The sequence below is a fragment of the Lontra canadensis genome, unplaced genomic scaffold (assembly GCF_010015895.1).
Source record: "Lontra canadensis isolate GAN:19392208 unplaced genomic scaffold, GSC_riverotter_1.0 scaffold165, whole genome shotgun sequence".
NCBI lineage: Eukaryota > Metazoa > Chordata > Mammalia > Carnivora > Mustelidae > Lontra > Lontra canadensis.
This window is the reverse complement of record NW_022631159.1, coordinates 1,755,100-1,774,692: the sequence shown is the minus strand read 5'-3', so window position 1 is coordinate 1,774,692 and position 19,593 is coordinate 1,755,100. Positions and strand designations below refer to the sequence as shown.

Below are 19,593 nucleotides of genomic sequence, written 5' to 3'. Positions count from 1 at the left end.
TTATGGGCAGCTAGGGGAAAGAGATACCTTATGTACAGAGGGAGGAACATCAGAATAACATCAGACCTGTCCACAGAAACCTGGCAAATCAGAAAGGGCTGGAAAGACATATTCATGGCACTGAATGAGAAGAACATGCAGCCAAGAATACTTCATATGACAAGGCTGACATTCAGAATGGATGGAGACAGAAAGAGCTTCCAAGACTGGCAAAGACTAAAAGAATATGTAACCACCAACCTGACCCTACACGAAATATTGGAGGGGCAGTTCTATAAAAGAAGAAAGACTCCAAGAGTGATATAGAACAAAAACTTACAGAGACAATCTACAGAAACAAGGTCCTCACAGGCAACATGATGACGATAAAAACATATCTTTCAATAATCACTTTCAACGTGAACAGCCTAAATGCTGCCATAAAACAGCACAGGTATGAAGACTGAATAAAAAGACAGGATCCATCCGTATGCTGTCTACAAGAGATGCATTTTGAACCTAAAGATACATCCAGAGTAAAAGTGAAGGGATGGAGTAACGTCTTTCATGCCAATGGACCTCAAAAGAAAGCTCATATTGGACAAATTAGATTTTAAGTTAAAGATGTAGTCAGAGATACAGAAGGACACTACATCATTCTTAAGGGGTCTATCCACCAAGAAGATCTAACAGTTGTAAATATTTATGCCCCCAATGTGGGAGCAGCCAACTACATAAGCCAACTGTTAATAAAAACAAAGAGACATATTGATAAGAATACATTAATTGTAGGGGATCTTAACACCACTCTCAGCAGTAGACAGATGAGCTAAGCGGAAAAAAACAAACAAGAGCTTTGAATGACACTTGGACCTCATAGGTATATATAGAACATTTCACCCTAAAACAATGGAATACTCATTCTTCTCAAGTGCACATGGAACTTTCTCCAGAATAGACCACCTAATGGGTCACAAATCAGGTCTCAACTGATAGAAAAAGATTGAGATTATTCTTTGCATATTCTCAGACTGAAGTGCTTTGAAACAAGCTCAATCACAAGAAAACGTTTGGAAAGAATTCAAACACTTGGAAGCGAAAGACCATCCTGCTCAAGAACTTTTGGATCAACCAGGAAATCAAAGAAGAACTTAAAACAATTCATGGAAACCAATGACAATGAAGACACTTCAGTCCAAAACCAATGAGATACAGCAAAGGGGGTCCTCAGTAGGAAATACATAGCCATCCAAGTCTCACTCAGAAAACTGAAAAATTCAGAATACACCAGCTCTCTTTACACCCTAAAGAACTGGAAAAGCAACAAAAAATTAAGCCAATGCCACGCACAGAAGGAAAATAATCAAGATTAGAACAGAGATCAATGAGATAGAAACCAGAGATACAGTTGAACATACCAACAAAACTAGAAGCTGGTTTTTTTGAAAGAATCAATAAGATCGGTAAACTGCTGGCCAAACTAATCCAAAAGAGGACAGAGAGGACCCAAATTAATAAAATTATGATGAAAGGGGAGAGATCACGACTAACACCAAGGAAATAGAAACAGTTATCAGAAATTATTATCAATAACTATATGCCAATGAGTTAAGCAACCTAGATGAAATGGATGGATTCCTGGAAACCTATTAACTTCCAAGACTGAAACAGGAAGAAACTGACAACCTGAATAGACCAATATCTAGTAATGAGATTGAAGCAGTGATCAAAAACCTCCCAAAAAACAAGAGCCCGGGACCTGATGCATTCCCTGGGGAATTCTACCAAACATTCAAAGAAGAAATAATACCTATTCTCCTGAAGCTATTTCAAGAATAGAAACAGAAGGAAAGCTTCCAGACTCTTTCTATGAGGCCAGCATTACACTAATCCCCAAACTAGGCAAAGACCCCATCAAAAAGGAGAATTTCAGACCAATGTCCCTGATGAATATGGATACCAAGATTCTCAACAAGATCCTAGCTGATAGGATCCAACAGTACATTAAAAAGATTATCCACCATGACCAGGTGGGATTTATCCCTGGGATGCAAGCGTGGTTCAATATTCACAAATCAATCAATATGATAGAACAAATCAATAAGAGAAGAGACAAGAACCGCATGGTCCTTTGAATTGATGCAGAAAAAAACATTTGACAAGATACAGCATCTGTTCCTGATTAAAACGCTTCAAAGTATAGGGATAGAGGGAACATTCCTCAACTTCATAAAATCTATCTATGAAAAACCCACAGCAAATATCATTCTCAATGGCGAAAAGCTGAGAGCCTTTGCATTGAGATTAGGATCACGACAAGGAAGCCCACTGCCGCTACTGCTGTTCAACATATTACTAGAAGTCCTAGCAACAGCAATCAGACAACAAAAAGAAATAAAAGGTGTTCACTTTGGCTAAGAAGAAGTCTAACTCTGTCTCTTCACAGATGACATAATACTTTATGTGGAAAATCCAAAAGACTCCACCCCCAGTCTACTAGAACTCAAACAGCAATTCAGCAATGTGGCAGGATACAAAATCAATGTACAGAAACCAGTTGCTTTCTTATACACTAACAATGAAACTGTAGAAAGGGAAATTAGAGAATCGTTTCCATTTAAAACAGCACCAAAAACCATAAGATACCTAGGAATAAGAGGTAAAGGATCTATACTCAATAAACTACAGAACACTCATGAAGTTGAAGAAAACACAAAAAGATGGAAAAGCATTCCATGATCCTGGATTCGAAGAATAAACATTGTTAAAAATCTGTGCTGCCTAGAGCAATCTATCCTTTCAGCGCCGTCCGGGTCAAAATACCATTGGCGTTTTTCAAAGTACTGGAACAAACAATCCTAAAATTTGTATGGAACCAGAAATCACCCCATATTGCCAAGGAAATGTTGAAAAAGAAAAACAAGACTGGGGGCATCATGTTGCCTGATTTCAAGCTTTATTACAAAGCTGTGATCACTCAGATAGCATGGTACTGGCACAAAAATAGACACATAGACCAGTGGAACAGAGTAGAGAGCCCAGATATAGACTCTCAACTCTATGGTCAAATAATCTTTGACAAAGCGGGAAAAAATATCTAGTGGAGAAAGGACAGTCTCTTCAATAAATAGTGCTGGGACAATTGGACAGCTATGTACAGAAGAATGAAACTTGACTATTCTCTTACACCATACACAACGATAAACTCGAAATGAATAAAAAACCTCAACATGTGGCAGGAGTCTATCAAAATCCTAGAGGAGAACATAGGCAGTAACCTCTTTGACATTGGCCACAGCAACTTCTTTCAAGATCTGTCTCCAAAGGCAAACGAAACAAAAGCAAAAATGAACTTTAGGGACTTCATCAAGATCAAAAGCTTCTGCACAGCAAAGGGAACAGTCAACAAAACAAAGAGGTAACCCACGAATTGGGAAGAGATATTGACAAATGACATTACAGACAAAGGGCTGATATCCAAGATCTATAATGAACTCCTCAAACTGAACACACACAACAGATAATCACATCAAAAAATGGGCAGAAGAAATGAACAAACCCTTGTCCAAAGAAGACTTACAAATGGCTAACAGGCGCATGAAAAAATGTTCATCATCATTAGCCATAAGGGAGATTGAAATAAAACTGCATTGAGATGACACCTTACACCGGCTAGAATGGCCAAAATTAATAAGACAGTAAACAACATGTGTTGAAGAGGATGTGGAGAAAGGGGAACCCTCTTACACTGTTGGTGGGAATGGAAGTTGGTGTAGCCACTTTGGAAAACAGTGTGGAGATTCCTCAGAAAATTAAAAATAGGGTGCCTGTGTGGCTCAGTGGGTTAAGCTTCTGTCTTGGGCTCAGGTTGTGGTTCCAGAGTCCTGGGAACGAGCCCTGCATCGGGCTCTCTGCTCAGCAGGGAGCCTGCTTCTCCCTCTCTCTGTGCCTGTCTCTGTGCTTACTTGTGATCTCTCTCTCTCTGTCAAATAAATAAATAAAATCTTTAAAAAAAATTAAAAATGTATCTACCTTATGGCCCTGCAATTGCACTACTGGGTATTTAAAGATACAGATATAGTGAAAAGATGGGCCATATGTATTCTAGTGTTCATAGCAGCAATGTCCACAGTAGCCAGACTGTGGAAAGAGCCAATATGCTGTTCAACAGACAAATGGATAAAGAAGATGTGGCCCGTATATGCAATGCAATATTACTCAGCCATCAGAAAGGATGAATACCCAACTGTTGCATCAACACGGATGGGGCTGGAGGAGATTATGCTGAGTGAAATAAGTCAAGCAGAGAATGTTAATTATCATATGGTTTTACTTCCTTGTGGAACATAAGGAATAACATGGAGGACAGTAGAAGGAAAGGAAAAGTGAGGGGGGCAGAATCAGAGGAGGAGATGAACCATGAGAGACTGTGGGCTCTGAGAAACAAACTGAGGGTTTTAGAGGGGAGGGTGGGTGAGCCTGGTGATGGGTATTAAGGAGGGCATGTATCGCATGGAACACAATGAATGTTGGAACACTACATCAAAAACTAATGATGTATGGTGACTAACATAATACAATAAAAAATCAGTAAAACAAGAAAAGAAATAGAAGTTATAGAGATAATAAAAAATACTTCCAACAATTAGCTCTTTGGTCTAAAACTTAGCTCTCCAATTTATACCAGGGAAGAAGTGTGTGTTTGTCAAGAGTGTTAAAGGAGAGAGGAAAGTTGGTGCTCAAATAAGCATGTGTGTTAAGCACCAGTAAGAGGGGATTTAGTAAGATTTATATGGAATCCCATAGCATAGTTTGCACCTTGTAGTCTGACTCTCAAATGCTCCTACCAAAATATCCCTATAGAAGAAGATACTTTGGGTGCCTTGGTGGCTCAGTTGGTTAAACATCTCCCTTTGGCTCAGGTTATGATCTTGGGGTCCTGGGATCAAGCTCCATGTGGGGCTCCCTGCTCTGTGGGGAGTCTGCTTCTCCCTCCCCTCTCTGTACCACCCCCCTCACATGTGCTTGCATGCTCTTTCTCAAATAAAATCTTTTAAAAAAGAGACTGAAACCCCATCTCCCTACAGCACTCATGCAGATTTTGTATCTTGTTCCCTTAATATGTTTGTTTTTATGTAAGAATAAAACAAGTGACCTAACGTGACAAGAGTAGATCCTACAGAATTATGAGTCAGGTTTATTCTGTGTGTTCTACATATAGCATATTAGTTAGAGACCATGGAGTGTGAGGTGTGGCAGTGGGATGCTAGCTGCTATTTCCACAACTAGATGATTGAAGGTTCAATGTAAAACTTTTTCTTTATTTTAATTTTTTAAAAAAATTTTATTTATTTATTTGACAGAGATCGCAAGTAGGCAGAGAGGCAGGTAGAGAGAGAGAGGGGGAAGCAGGCTCCCTGCTGAGCAGAGAGTGCGATGTGGGGTTCGATCCCAGGACCCTGAGATCATGACCCAAGCTGAAGGCAGAGGCTTTAACCCACTGAGCCACCCAGGCGCCCCTAAAACTTTTTCTTTATTGGAACTTCTTGATTTCCAGTATTGTGGAAGAGCAGATAGTTGCACTGTGTGACTGGTAAACTAGAAAATTTTATGGACTGTTACAGTAGTAACATTAAAATATAACTTCCAGAGAGTACTTAATCTAAATAAATTATTCAAAATTTATAAAAGAGAATGTCAAGAAAGCAAATATTAGAGTAGAAAAAATGATTCCGAGAGGCATATTTTGAAGAACTTGTTTGCAGAAGTTTTAACACATACTATCTTTTTTCTTTTCTTGGTGACTCTTCAAAAACTTTAATTGTCTTAAGTTGAATTTTTACTTAAATATTATCTTTTCTATCCACGTTACTGTTGTTAATTTATGCAAGTGACCCCAAAGTTGTTTTTTTATTTTATTTATTATTAAATTACACCAACATTTCTTCAGCCAGCGTAATTCTGAGTTTTTAAAAATACTATCATTTTGTATCTAATAGTATTCTGGCTATACTGGGTTGTTTTTATGTTGATAAAATACTTTTCATAGACTGTGGGGTGAGGCGAATATGAACTATGTATTCCTGCAGATATTTTGAGGTAAAACTCATTTTGAGGCACATGCTTGAGCATAATTTGTGCTGATTATGAGGTGTTTTCCAGGAATGTAAAATATAATTCTGATGGCCTGTTGTAAATACAAATTCTAAGCCAAAGTTTTTAATACGCTGCAAATTACCTTACTTCAGTGGTTTTCCGATTTAAATTAACTTATGACCAGTCACCATATTGTTCAGGTCCTGATTACAAATCTGTATCAAAAGAAAATTGAATAGACTCCTCTTTCTTCATTGATTTTAATTTAAAAGTGAATTCATTTAGGATGCACAGAGTTACAGATTTCAAAAGTTTGATAAATCCATTTGAATTGTAGTATTAAAAATGTTTCCATAGGTTGTGTGTTTGGGGACCACCTTCCTGTGCTTTACTGTCTGTGGTATAAGACTCAGCATGTCTTATTGTGTAGATATGGCCATTACATTAGTGTGGTATTTTCTCTCCATTAACTGAAATCTGCATTTTTTTTTCATAGGGTTGTTTATTTGGTATAATGTTTTATTTTCTATTTATATATAATATATATTAACCATATACAGAGGGCTCCCTCAAGTGACCATATAGGACAAAATGATTCCTTTTATTCCTATTGGTATTGTAGGGAATGGTAGTATTTCTTTTTCTTTTTTTTTTTTTCTTTTTTAGAGAGACAGAGAGTGCGCGTGACTGTGGAGGCAGGGTGAGGGGCGAGAGGGGCCGTGGGAGAGGGAGAGAGAGAATCTTAAGCAGGCTCTATGTCCAGCATGGAGCCCACTCTCACAACCCTGAGATCGTGACCTGAATGAAATCAAGAGTCAGATGCTTAACCGACTGAGCCCCTGGAATGATAGTATTTCTGTTATTTTCTTTGCCATATACTTTTAAAATTTCCAGCTTATTTAAAAAATTGAGATGCAGATGCTTAAGCAGAACATCCTACCTTTTATAGGTGGTTCCTTATACCCTAATGGCTCTTTCCTGGCTAGTTGATCTGTTTCCTTCTGATGATCACATACTCCATGGTAGCATCAATAAGTCCTATTTATTTATATTTTTTCTTTTTCATTTATTTAAGATTTTATTTAATTATTTAACAGAAAGAGATCACAAGTAGACAAGAGGCAGACAGAGAGGGGGGAAGCAGGCTCCCCACTGAGCAGGGAGCCCAACGCAGGGCCCGATCCCAGGACCCTGAGATCATGACCAAAGCTGAAGGTAGAGGCTTAACCCATTGAGCCACTCCAGGCACCCCTCTTTTTTTTTTTTTTTTAATTTAAATTCAATTAGCCAACTTACAGTACATAATTAGTTTTTGATGTAGTGTTCAATGATTCCTTAATTGCGTATAACACCCAGTGCTCATCATATCACATGCCCTCCTTAATGCCAATCATCCAATTACTCCATCCCTCCACCTACCTCCCTTTCCACAACCCTCAGTTTGTTTCCCCCGGACTCAAGAGTCACTCATGGATTGTCTTCCTCTCTGATTTCTTCCCATTCAGTTTTCCCTCCCTTTACCTATGATCCTCTGCGCTGTTCCTTATATTCCACATATGAGTGAAATCATATGATAACTGTCTCTCTGATTGACTTATTTCACTTAACATTATACCCTCCAATTCCATCCATGTGATGGATATAAATGGTAGGTATTCATCCTTTCTGATGGTTGAATAATATTTCATTGTATATATGAACCACATCTTCTTTACCTCTTCAACTATTGAAGGGCATCTTGGCTCCTTCCACATTTTGGCTATTGTGGACATTGCTGCTATGAACATTGAGGTTCAGGTGCCGCTTGGGATTACTATGTTGGTATCCTTTAGATAAATACCCAGTAATGCAGTTGCTGGGTTGTAAGATAGCTCTACTCTTAACTTCTTGAGGAGCCTCCATACTGTTTTCTAGAGTGGCTGCACCAGTTGCATTCCTGCCAACAGTGTAAGAGGCTTCCCCTTTCTCCACATCCTTGGCAGCATTTGTTGTTCCCTGTCACGTTAATTTTAGCCATTCTGACTGGTGTTAGAATAGTATCTCATTGTGGTTTCGATTTACTTTAAAAATATTCTTGTGAAACACTTCTATGAGGTTAAAATTGCTCATAGTTAATGAATACTGGTAATCCTTTTGTCAAATTGGTCACATGCTTGAACTATTTGCATGTAGTGAGCTATAGAGTTAGATAAGTAACATTTCTAGTGGCTTTGTCTTCATTTTGGCAGTGAAGGAGTTAAACAGCTTTTGTGCATCTTCCCACTTTATTCATGTGCATCACCTTGTCTTCCTGGTGAGTTCTGTTTTCTTTCTGGGTTCTCTCTCTAGGATTCTTCTCTGTCTTTTCCTTGTGTCTCTTTCCCTTCTTGCTTTCCCACTTCCCCTTCTTGCTTTCCCACTTGCTTTGCGTTGGTAGTGTTTCTCTCTGAGTAAGTAAGGCGAAGAGCAGGGCATCATGCATGTTCATTTTCCTGTAGCTTGTGTGGCTGAATTAATGAGTCTGTCTCAGACAAAAACTGCAGGGACGAAGTCAGTGGTGGAGAAAAACGACTATGTTTTGGTCCTTGATATACTATTGAGCAAAAGGGTTGCTGCATCTTAAGCTTCCTCATTTAAAGGACTGCTCCCACACAGACTGGTGGGACAGGTTTCCAAGCATTTGACCAGAGCTGTCTGGGAATTTGGTTCAGGAAATTGGTAGCAGCTAACCTTTTAATTTAAATTCCAGTTAGTTAACATGCAGTGTAATATTAGTTTCAGGTGTACGATACAGTGATTCAGTACTTCCACCGGTGCTCATCACAACAAGTGCACTTCTTTTTTTTTTTTTTTTTTTTTTTTTTTTAAAGATTTTATTTATTTATTTGACAGATAGAGATCACAGGTAGGCAGAGAGGCAGGCAGAGAGAGAGGAGGAAGCAGGCTCCCCACTGAGCAGAGAGCCCGATGTGGGGCTTGATCCCAGGACCCTGGGACCATGACCTGAGCCGAAGGCAGAGGCCTTAACCCACTGAGCCACCCAGGTGCCCCACAACAAGTGCACTTCTTAATCCCCATCACACATTTCACCTATTCCCCTCACCCACCTCCCTTTTGGTAACCATTAGTTTACTTTCTATATTTAAGAGTCTGTTTCTTGGTTTGCCTCTCTTTGTCGTTTTTCCTATTTGCTAGCTTGTTTTGTTTCTTAAATTCCATGTATGAGTGAAATTTACCCAAAGAACACAAAAATATCAATTTAAGGGATATATGCACTCCTGTCTTTAATAGCAGCATCATCTACAGTAGCAGTTAACTGCATTAAATTGATCAGAAAGAAACACAGAAAGGTGGGGAACTGCTGTTTCTTCTCTTGCCAGGCATTTGGAACGATCACCTCTAGGAGTCTTTCTTAAAATGAGAGATTTCTATATTAAAATGTGTATTAACCTTTCCTAACCATCTTTATTATTTTCTCCATTTACCAGATATTAGGTTGAATTAAAATTTGTAAGTTGAAATTTGTAAGGCTTAGTAATTTTATATCTTATGAAAACAATTCTTGGTAGCTCTTTTTGTAAGGAAGGTCAGCCTTTAGTGATATAAAGATGTATCCTTTAGCTTTTAAGAATTCTGACTCTAATTTTTAGTACCAGGGTTTTTTTGATGGAGTTGGTGTATGTTTGCATAGAACTGTCTTTCTTTGAGAATACTAGAACATAAGCTTTAAAAAAATCTATCTGAGGGGCACCTGGGTGGCTCAGTGGGTTAAGCCTCTGCCTTCGGCTCAGGTCATGATCTCAGGGTCCTGGGATCGAGCCCCACATAGGGTTCTCTGCTCAGTGGGGAACCTGCTTCCTCCTCTCTCTCTACCTGCCTCTCTGCCTACTTGTGATCTCTGTCAAATAAATAAATAAAATATTAAAAAAAAAATCTATCTGAAATTTTATCATAATTGGCAAATCACTACTTATATTCATTGTTTTCATTTAGGTTTTTTCCCAAGCAGTTCTCAAGGGTGTGATGCATTTCTTCGCCACAAGATGACACTGATATCTCCGTCAGTATTGAAGAAATATGGTATTCCCTTTGATAAGGTAAATTAGTATTATTTTTTAACATTCATTTTATATGCATAGTATTTATATGTAAGACAGATTTAACACAAACTAATATATCCTTGACTTAAAATAGGGTTTTTAGGATGTGGGGAGAAAAATTCAGATTCATGTTTTATAACATAACAATTATTTATCTGAGTACTAATTTGAAATGACTTTTTTTTTTTTAAGATTTTATTTATTTGACAGAGAGAGAGATCACAAGTAGGCAGATAGGCAGGCAGAAAGAGAGAGGGAAGCAGGCTCCCTGCCGAGCAGACAGCCCGATGTGGGGTTCGATCCCAGGACCCTGAGATCATGACCTGAGCCGAAGGCAGCGGCTTAACCCACTGAACCAGCCAGGTGCCCCATTAAATTACCTTTTTTTTTTTTTTTTAAAAAGATTTTATTTATTTATTTGACAGAGAGAGAGAGAGATCACAAGTAAGCAGAGAGTCAGGCAGAGAGAGGGAGAGAGAGAGGGGAGCAGGCTCCCTGCTGAGCAGAAAGCCTGATGGGAGGCTCGATCCCAGGACCCTGAGATCATGACCTGAGCTGAAGGCAGAGGCTTAACCCACTGAGCCACCCAGGCACCCCCCATTAAATTACTTTTATTTCAGGGTACATTTACTATAATTTCATGCTGGTTATAGTTCACTTATAATAATACTAAAAGTAAAATGCAGGACATTCAACAAAATAAGATGTAGCACTTCTACATTAAAGTCTTTTATATGGGGGAGCCTGGGTGGCTCAGAGGGTTAAAGCCTCTGCCTTTGGCTCAGGTCATGATCCCAGAGTCCTGGGATCGAGTCCCGCATCGGGCTCTCTGCTCAGCAGGGAGACTGCTTCCCCACCCTGCTCTCTGCCTGCCTCTCTGCCTATTTGTGATCTCTGTCTGTCAAATACATAAATAAAATCTTAAAAAAAAATAAAAAATAAATTAAAAAAAAAGTCTTTTATATGAACAACATAGTTTATGTATATGTGATCTATTTTTTAAAAAGAACTCAGAGGCACCTGAGTGGCTCAGTTAGTTAAGCATCTGACTATGGCTTAGGTCATAATCTCAGAGACCTGGGATGGAGCCCCTCCCGTGGGCTAGGCACTCAGGAGGGAGTCTTCTTGTCCCTCTTCCCCTCCCCTCACTTGTGTGCACAGGCTTGCTCTCTCTTTCTCTTATGTAAATATAAATCTTAAGAAAAAAGAACTCAGAACAATTATCATTAGTTTGGTTGGTTAGAGTCTATGATTACGATACCAGTATGTTGCTTCTAAACATATTCAGACATAAAACAATTGAGAGGTCATTATGAATAAAATTGCCTGATGATTTAATAATCAGAAGTTGCTTCTTTGAAATATTTCTGAAGATTAAATTCTGTAAGACTCAGTACGTACTAGGTTCCTCTTTCTTTGTGCCCATGGGTAGTTACTGGGTCAGAATTATTATGAGCATGAGAACTTTTTTTTGAACATGAGAACTTTTATGTGAAGAAGCCAAAGTGACAAAAAGCTTTTGACTAGATAAATAAAAGCTCGTCTCAGTTAGAAGAGGATTTAGTAATTAGCTACTTGTGAACATATTAATAGCTATACTCTCTTCTTCATCTTTTTTTCTTCATTTTTTAATTTGACTTTTCTTCCATAATATTTGTTGTTTTTCACTTTAGAAGTTTTTCACTTGTGACTAAATCTTTACCTCTTCTTAATCCCCAGCCCTGAAAGCACATCCCCCCACCCCCAGCTTTGTTCAGTGTAGAATTTTTGTAAGGATGAGGAGTCATTCTCCAACTTGGAGGTGGTTGCTGCTCACTCACAAACTGTCTATGCTGTATTCATGCATGAGATGAGACATATTTGTCTTGTGTGATAGGGATGCTCTCACCAATGTTTTACTCGCATAGTCTTAGCCTTGACAAAAAGCAGGTCTTTGAGATGTATACTGTGGGGGGTGTGCCTGTGTGTGGAGAGAAGCTGGTGATGGACTAAGCACTGTCACAGGTACAGAGGGCAGGGGCTGTGTCCCCCAGATGGGCCACTGCGTCCCCCAGATGGGCCACTGCCACTGTGAGGTTCTGTCTTACTTACAGATACCTCTAGGCACTGGGCTTTTCAGTCTCAGACACATCATCAGTGGGTCTTTCTTTTAGGTGGTTGGCATTAACTTAATTAGACACTTCTATTTAAGTTGGAATTTTAGAAGAGAGAGGAGAATGAATGGATTAGTCTCCCAAGAACAGAAAATCCTTAATGATTTTAGGGCTGGTGATAGATACTGATCAAGCTGGTCTTTGAAGAGAGGGTTCTGTGAAATAGCAGAGTGTGGGATTGTTTCATTTCCCCAGGATTGGAGGCCTTTGGAGCTTGTAGCTCCTTTCCAAGCTCTGGGGAGAAGGAGGCAGGTGCCCTGCACCCCTTTCTGGGCTGTGGCTTTTCAGTACTACTTGGTAAATTACCAGATGACATGTTCTCCTTTGATCTCTTGAGGTTGGGACATTTCATGGCTTCTGAAGACACCAGTGCCTCACCATCTGATTGACATTTGCAGTTTTTTATGCGAAATACTGCCATTTCCCCTTCCATGTTGACGAAGAATATGTGATGACTCTGTACTCCTCGAGGAACTTATTCTCTGATGATGATAATGTAACATGGGACAGAGTAGTGTAGGCTTCTGAATTAAACTTCCCAAGTTCATTCCTGTTTCTGTCACTTGGGGAAATTACATAATTTCTCTGAGCTTCAGTTACTTTAGCTGGAGAACGATGATAATAATAATACCCACTTAATAGGACTATTATGAGGATGAAAAGAGATGATCTATAAAAAGGCTTTGCATAGCCTTCTTTCTCCTCATTTTGACCCTCTTTTTAGGCAATCATTTCACAGTCAAAGTAACATTTTTTTCCTTTTTCTTTCAATGTATTTGCAATTTTATATATATATATATATATATATATATACACACACATATACATGTATATATATGTTTAATAAACTGATAATATCTGCTTTTAGATTATGTGTACTTTTCCTTTCCAACTTCTTTTATGATATGGAATTGTGATGATTGTTTAGTCTTTTAATAAAAGGGACTTGTTCTTTTCTGTCACTGTGCTTTCTTATGTACATATTACGCAGAGGCAGTAAAATAAGCCAAAAAATATTTTGGCTAACTGAGACTCACTGTTTCTGGACATTATATAGAAGCATAAAATTTAGAGTCCCTTTCAATGGGAACAGGTACTCTTTTTCAACATGGCAAGAACAGAGTTTTCTAGGTAGAGTAGAAAAGGATTGTGGGTGGGATTCAGTGGAGCAGTGAAGGTAGTTACTTTATCCCAGTGGCAGCAACCCTACCCTCTTCACCCATATGTGTAGGGTTAGAAATAGTTGACCAGCTTGAGTTTTGTTTTATCACATAGTACAGGGAAGTGCCTAGTTTCAAGCCCACTTATAATTAATGAAATTCAGTTAGACCAGGAAAGGAGAGAACCAGGCTGTGTTGTCATGTGGCTCAGAATGATGGAACTGGAACCATGTTGAACACTGAGGAGTCGTTCTTCGCTTGCCAGGTGGCAGCAGAGTGCTGCTCATTGTAGTAGAACACCTTCTGGGCTGTCATGGGCCAGAGGGCGATGAGATAAATTTCAGATTTGTTGTAAAAGAAAATACTTCTACATACAACATTTTTGTATACCTAAAATGGCAACTGAATTGCCTTGTGTGCATCTGTATTTATACAGTATGTCTCCTATATGTCTACATACACATACATACTCCCAGATTCATTTCTCAGCATTTTAGGACTGAATTGAACCATGGTGACAAAATGAACCATAGGTAATACATTTGATAATCCATCATAGTATAGGTAAATTTTTAAAAAAGAGCAGAAAATTTTTGCATTACTATTTTTCTATAGCTCATGGTGTGATTTGTGTGTTTTGGTGGTTATAAAAAGCCAGATTTCTTTAACCTAAAAAATAGGAATGGAATAAATGTATTTCTCATGTTTGCTTTTAAGCTCTGACTGGTTTACCCAAGTTTCTTTAATTATATTTAAAGATGCACTCACACATACATATTTGAGTTCTTTGATAGAAATTTTACTATTAAATGGAATATAGTTAATTGTATGTTTTCTGAGTATTATGAAAGAATAATTTGGTGAATACCGCCAACTCTTTAGCAACAGAATTCATAGTAAACCCTGTTGAGGGTGCATTATTAGAGTTTCTATAGCTGTAACTTCAAAAAAAAAAAAGAGTCAAAATAGGTCCCATTACAGAACTACAGTAATATGAATTTTTAAAGTATTAAAATATGCAGGTTGAGTGCTAAAACAAATTTACTTGGATAACTTAAAAACATCTTCGTATAAAATATAATATCTTTGATTATGGATTGAATGATTGAACAACATTGCCGTAAACAGGGTCATACCCTGTTTAGAAAAGTCTTTAATGTTTCCTGAAAAACTGTTAATGGATTGGGTAAAGATCTAGGGCTACTTCCTTTATATTAGATAGCTCTGATATCATGGCATTTTTTTCCTTTTCTTTATTGGAAATATATTTTAATTGTATTTGCAACTTAGAAAGTCTTATAACTAGAAAATATTATATGTTTTCTACTCTACAGATCACTCAGGAGGCTGGAGAATTTATGATCACTTTTCCATATGGCTACCATGCTGGGTTTAATCATGGTTTCAACTGTGCAGAATCTACAAATTTTGCTACAGTTCGATGGATTGACTATGGGAAAGTTGCTAAATTGGTAAGTTATGCCTCAAAAATAAAGCATAAATTAAATATGTATTCTGGTTATTGTAGCAGGAAACCCTAAGATCACATGAAACAGTTTTTTTCCTTCATTGATGTTGTGTGCTTCTTATCATGATAATTTATTTCAGACCACGTATATTTATTTTATATGAGCTATATTATCATTTGTAGCTATAGTTCTCTGTTTTGAGATTAATGTGGAGCAGAGGTAATTTTTATGCAGCTGATGTTTGCTTTCTTTCTTAAAGCCACCAATTGTATTTTTGTGAGATTTTTTAGTGGCTCCCTGTGGCTCCACGTTAGGTAGACTTTGCTCTGTCCAAATTGAGTTTAGTCCATGGCTTAGAAAACAACTACTTACAGAGGAAAGTTTCTGTTAAAACTGTAGTAAGAGGTTGAGGGAGGATGGTAAGAAGAAATGATTAAAATTGCCTTTAGTACAAACATGAATTTCTTGAAAGTAATATAGAATATACTTTAACAAGAAATATATCTTTATGTTAAATTTGGTATAAAATTTTGCATCTCCTGCTCAGTTATATTTAATTTAGTTCACACACTGTGTATTTTCATTCACAGGGCATAACTTCTATTTAATTTAATTAATCTCCCTCTGTGGTGTTAAATAGAAGACATCTTCAAAGAGGTGGTAGCTTCCATTAGGTTGCTTTCTTTCCTGTGGCTTTGAAGGCAGAAGTACAGGCTGGCAGAGGGGAGCTTCTAAATGAAACTGTATATTTTACAGAGTATGTAAAATTGACACAGATTTAGTGGAACGTGACACATACAACTTATATGGCTGTCTCTCGGCCACAGTATGAGTATTATTCATTCTACATTGATAAAACTTGCATATAGAACCACTGGGTGAACTTGGATAGAAATATATTCAGGGAAGAGAACACTAGGTTTAATTTAGATGTGTATTTAGAGAATTACATAGTATATTAAAAAGAAACTATAGCCCTTTGACAGCCTAGGAAGCATTTGTGTGAACTTGGCGAAAAAAAGAAACCTCCTGCTATTAGAACACTTTTTCTGTTTAATTTCTGTTTATGAGGGGTAATTTAGAAAGGAACAGAACTGAACTACTTCTTCCCAGTACACATCCTTCATATTATAATAAACCTAATAAAAAAATAGAAAACTCAGAGTATGTGTCTTGGCCAGCTTACAGTGCTTTCACAGAAAGGTAATGCTTGTATCTGCATTGAAATGGAGGCATAGACCCGTAGTTCTAGCAAGGTGTGATTATTTTATGGTTTGCATCTTTAATCATTGACATAAGAAGTCAGCTATCACAGCTGTTCAGTTACCAGAAAAATTGGTGCTTGTTTACTATGGGTTTCAGATCTAGTTCATGGTATTGGTACCCTGGGGAGAATAGCTTCTCCCCAAAGCTAAAATGTTCTAGGTGGGTTTCCACATTTCTTTGTGCTTGTGGAATGGAACTGGGGTATGACCAAGGGAGGGAGGTTGGGTAGTGGTCCTTTCTGAAATCACAGCTAACAGAGCCTAGGACTGTGGGACTAAGAAGTAGAACACCATAGTGGAGGAGGCAGGGGTCTAAGGTCCCATTTTTCTTCTAGCTAACCACATATCATTAGGACAGTCATTTATTTATTTTGTTAGTTTCTTCCTCTATAAATTAGAAATACCTCTCCACCCCATAGACTTACTATGAGGGGAAAAAAATCTTAGGTATGTGGATATCCACTAATGCTGTGTTGATTTATATCATTCAGTTTAGTTAAAGAATATGACTGTCTTGGTTTTGGTATTTTGCTAGGTACAAAATTGTTCAATGACTATGATGCAGTTTTGGCTAGTTGGTTAAAAATTGTTTTAATTGCATGTGTTTGAGATGTTTTTAGGTGTTGCCTCTACCTTTCCCTTACTTTTGGTGATGTGGTTCTCCTCCTCTGAGAATGTATTTGTTTTCTATTGCTATTGGAGCAAACTACCATAAAAGTACTGGTTTAAAACAATACCCACTTACCATGGTTCTATAGGTTATAAGTTTGATATTAGTCTCACCAAGCAAAAATCAAAATTTTTGCAGGGCTGCATTTCTTACTGAAAATGCTGTTGAAGAATCCATTTCCTTGCTCAGTCAGGTTGTTGACTGAATTCAGTTTCTTGAGGTTGTAGGACTGAGTTCCCATTTTCTTGCTGCCTGTTATCTAGGTCTTTGCTCCTGGAGGTATCTCTCAGGTCTTTCCATGTGGTCTCCTACATTTCAGAGCAAGCAAAATCCCTTTTGTCATATAAGATGACATATTCACAAATTGCAGGGATTGAGACATGGATATCTTTGTTGGTGGGGATGGGAAGGTTAGGGCAGTATACTCTCTACCACAGAGAGTTCCAGTCAATAATTGACATGGTGATATATTAAGAGTCTTCTGTGAGTAGATGTAACTAATTTCAGTTATTTTATACAGGAACTGGAAACTAAATTTATAACGGATACAGTTTTGAATGTTTCACTAAAACATACTTATGCTTTTTTAAATCATATCCCTCAATTTTATTTTATTTTTTTTATATCCCTCAATTTTAATATTTTCTTGATTAGTCTCATTAAATAAGTTCTCTTATATTGTAGGGTGCTATGATGGCATTTTTGTGCATATTTTGGTGTCTTTGTAATTTTTTTGACACATTTTTATTGATCTCCAAGTCTGTTTCTTTACACAGCAATATGAATACTGTATTGTGTGCATGTGTGCATGCATGTGTGTGGTGTAATTTTTAATTTTGGGAAAGTTTGTGAATTGGACAGTTAATTTTTGTGTTTTGCTGGGAACAAATGTATAATGGATTAGTTATGACCTGTACCTAGAAGACTTTTAGCTTTGGGATGCCTGGGTGGCTCAGTCAGTTAAGCATCTGCCTTCGTCATGATCCTAGGGTCCTGGGATGGAGTCCCACATTAGGCGCCTTGCTCAGCGGGGAGTCTGCTTCTCCTTCTGCTTGCTGCTCCCCCCCCCGGCTTTTGCTCTCTCTCTCTCTCTCTCTCTCTGACAAACAAATAAATCTTAGAAAAAACCAAACATACTTTTAGCTTTGAGGATGCCTAAGTTAATTCTTAAACTAACGAAGTTTTGCCTACTGAATTCTTTGCTTTATCTAGCTTATTCTAAATGATAGCTATTATTATACTCAGGGCTAGTTTCATATTTGTGTATAGTAGCATCTGAAGGATCCTATAAGTCCTATCTATCTATAAATATTTCCCCTTCAAGTACCCAAAGTTTTATGACTTTATGTTTTTATGGTTATTTGAGATTAGGGTACCTACAAACACATGTACTTGAAAAAATATATTTTAAGCCTCTAATTAAAAAAAAGAAATAGTTATTATTCACAAGGGATGATTTGTGCTTTTGAGGGGGGCAGATAATTTAAAAAATAATGGCATGGTTTTTCATAGTTGAAGGATTGGGGAAATGAGATCTCCTTTACTTGTCACATGGGTAAGAATACATAAAAGCTTCCAAGACAGAGTCTCTTTGTGGGACAGAATTAATGTGGTATAGCATGTGGGTCTGTACTGGTTATATTTTATATATTACAAACCAATATTTCTTAATTTGATGACTTAGAAAAGAGCTTTACAAAGCCCTATTTTTAAAAAAAAATATTTTATTTTTTCAATGTTCCAAGCTTCATTGTTTATGCACCACACCCAGTGCTCCATGCAATACGTGCCCTCCTTAATACCCACCACCAGGCCCTCCCAACCGTCCACCCCCCTCCCCTCCAAAACCCTCAGTTGGTTTCTCAGAGTCCACAGTCTCTCATGGTTTGTCTTCCCCTCTGGTTTCCCCCAACTCACTTCTCCTCTCCTTCACTCAGTGTCCTCTGTGTTATTCCTTAAGCTCCACAAGTAAGTGAAACCATATGATAATTGACTCTCTCTGCTTGATTTATTTCACTCAGCATAATCTCCTCCAGTCCTGTCCATGTTGATATAAAAGTTGGATATTCATCCTTTCTGATGGAGGCATAATACTCCATTGTATATATGGACCATATCTTCTTTATCCATTTGTCTGTTGAAGGGCATCTTGGTTCTTCCCATAGTTTGGCGACTATGGCCATTGCTGCTACAAACATTGGGGTACAGGTGGCCCTTCTGTTCACTGCATCTATATCTTTGAGGTGAATACCCAGTAGTGGAATTGAGGGGTCATAGGCTTGCTGTATTTTTAATTTTTTTAGGAATCTCCACACTGTTTTCCAAAGTGGCTGCACCGGCTTGCATTCCCACCAGCAGTGTAAGAGGGTTCCCCTTTCTCCACATCCTATCCAACACTTGTTGTTTATTGTCTTGTTAATTTTGGCCATTCTAACTGGTGTCAGGTGGTATCTCAATGTGGTTTTGATTTGAATCTCCCTGATGGCTAATGACGATGAACATTTTTTCATGTGTCTGTTAGCCATTTGTATGTCTTCTTTGGAGAAGTGTCTGTTCATGTCTTCTGTCCATTTTTTAACTTGATTATTTGTTTTTTTGGGTGTTGAGTTTGAGAAGTTCTCTATAGATCTTGGATATCTGCCAGCTTTTCGCCATTGAGAATGATATTCGCTGTAGGTTTTTCATAGATAGATTTTATGAAGTTGAGGAATGTTCCCTCTAT

General features: G+C 37.9%; 1 protein-coding gene across 7 annotated transcripts in view; it reads left to right on the top strand.

Moving 5' to 3' along the window:
• Positions 1-19,593, top strand: part of KDM4C (lysine demethylase 4C) — a 391,065-nt gene that overhangs the window by 26,328 nt on the left and 345,144 nt on the right. For all 7 annotated transcript variants that reach the window (XR_004381223.1, XM_032845562.1, XM_032845566.1 and 4 more), the window contains exons 3-4: positions 10,048-10,151; positions 14,802-14,939. Coding sequence is in view for 6 of the 7 variants with exons in the window: in XM_032845562.1 (XP_032701453.1) it covers positions 10,048-10,151; positions 14,802-14,939 (242 nt within the window). In the remaining variant the exon portion in view is untranslated. The remainder of the gene's footprint in view (positions 1-10,047; positions 10,152-14,801; positions 14,940-19,593) is intronic.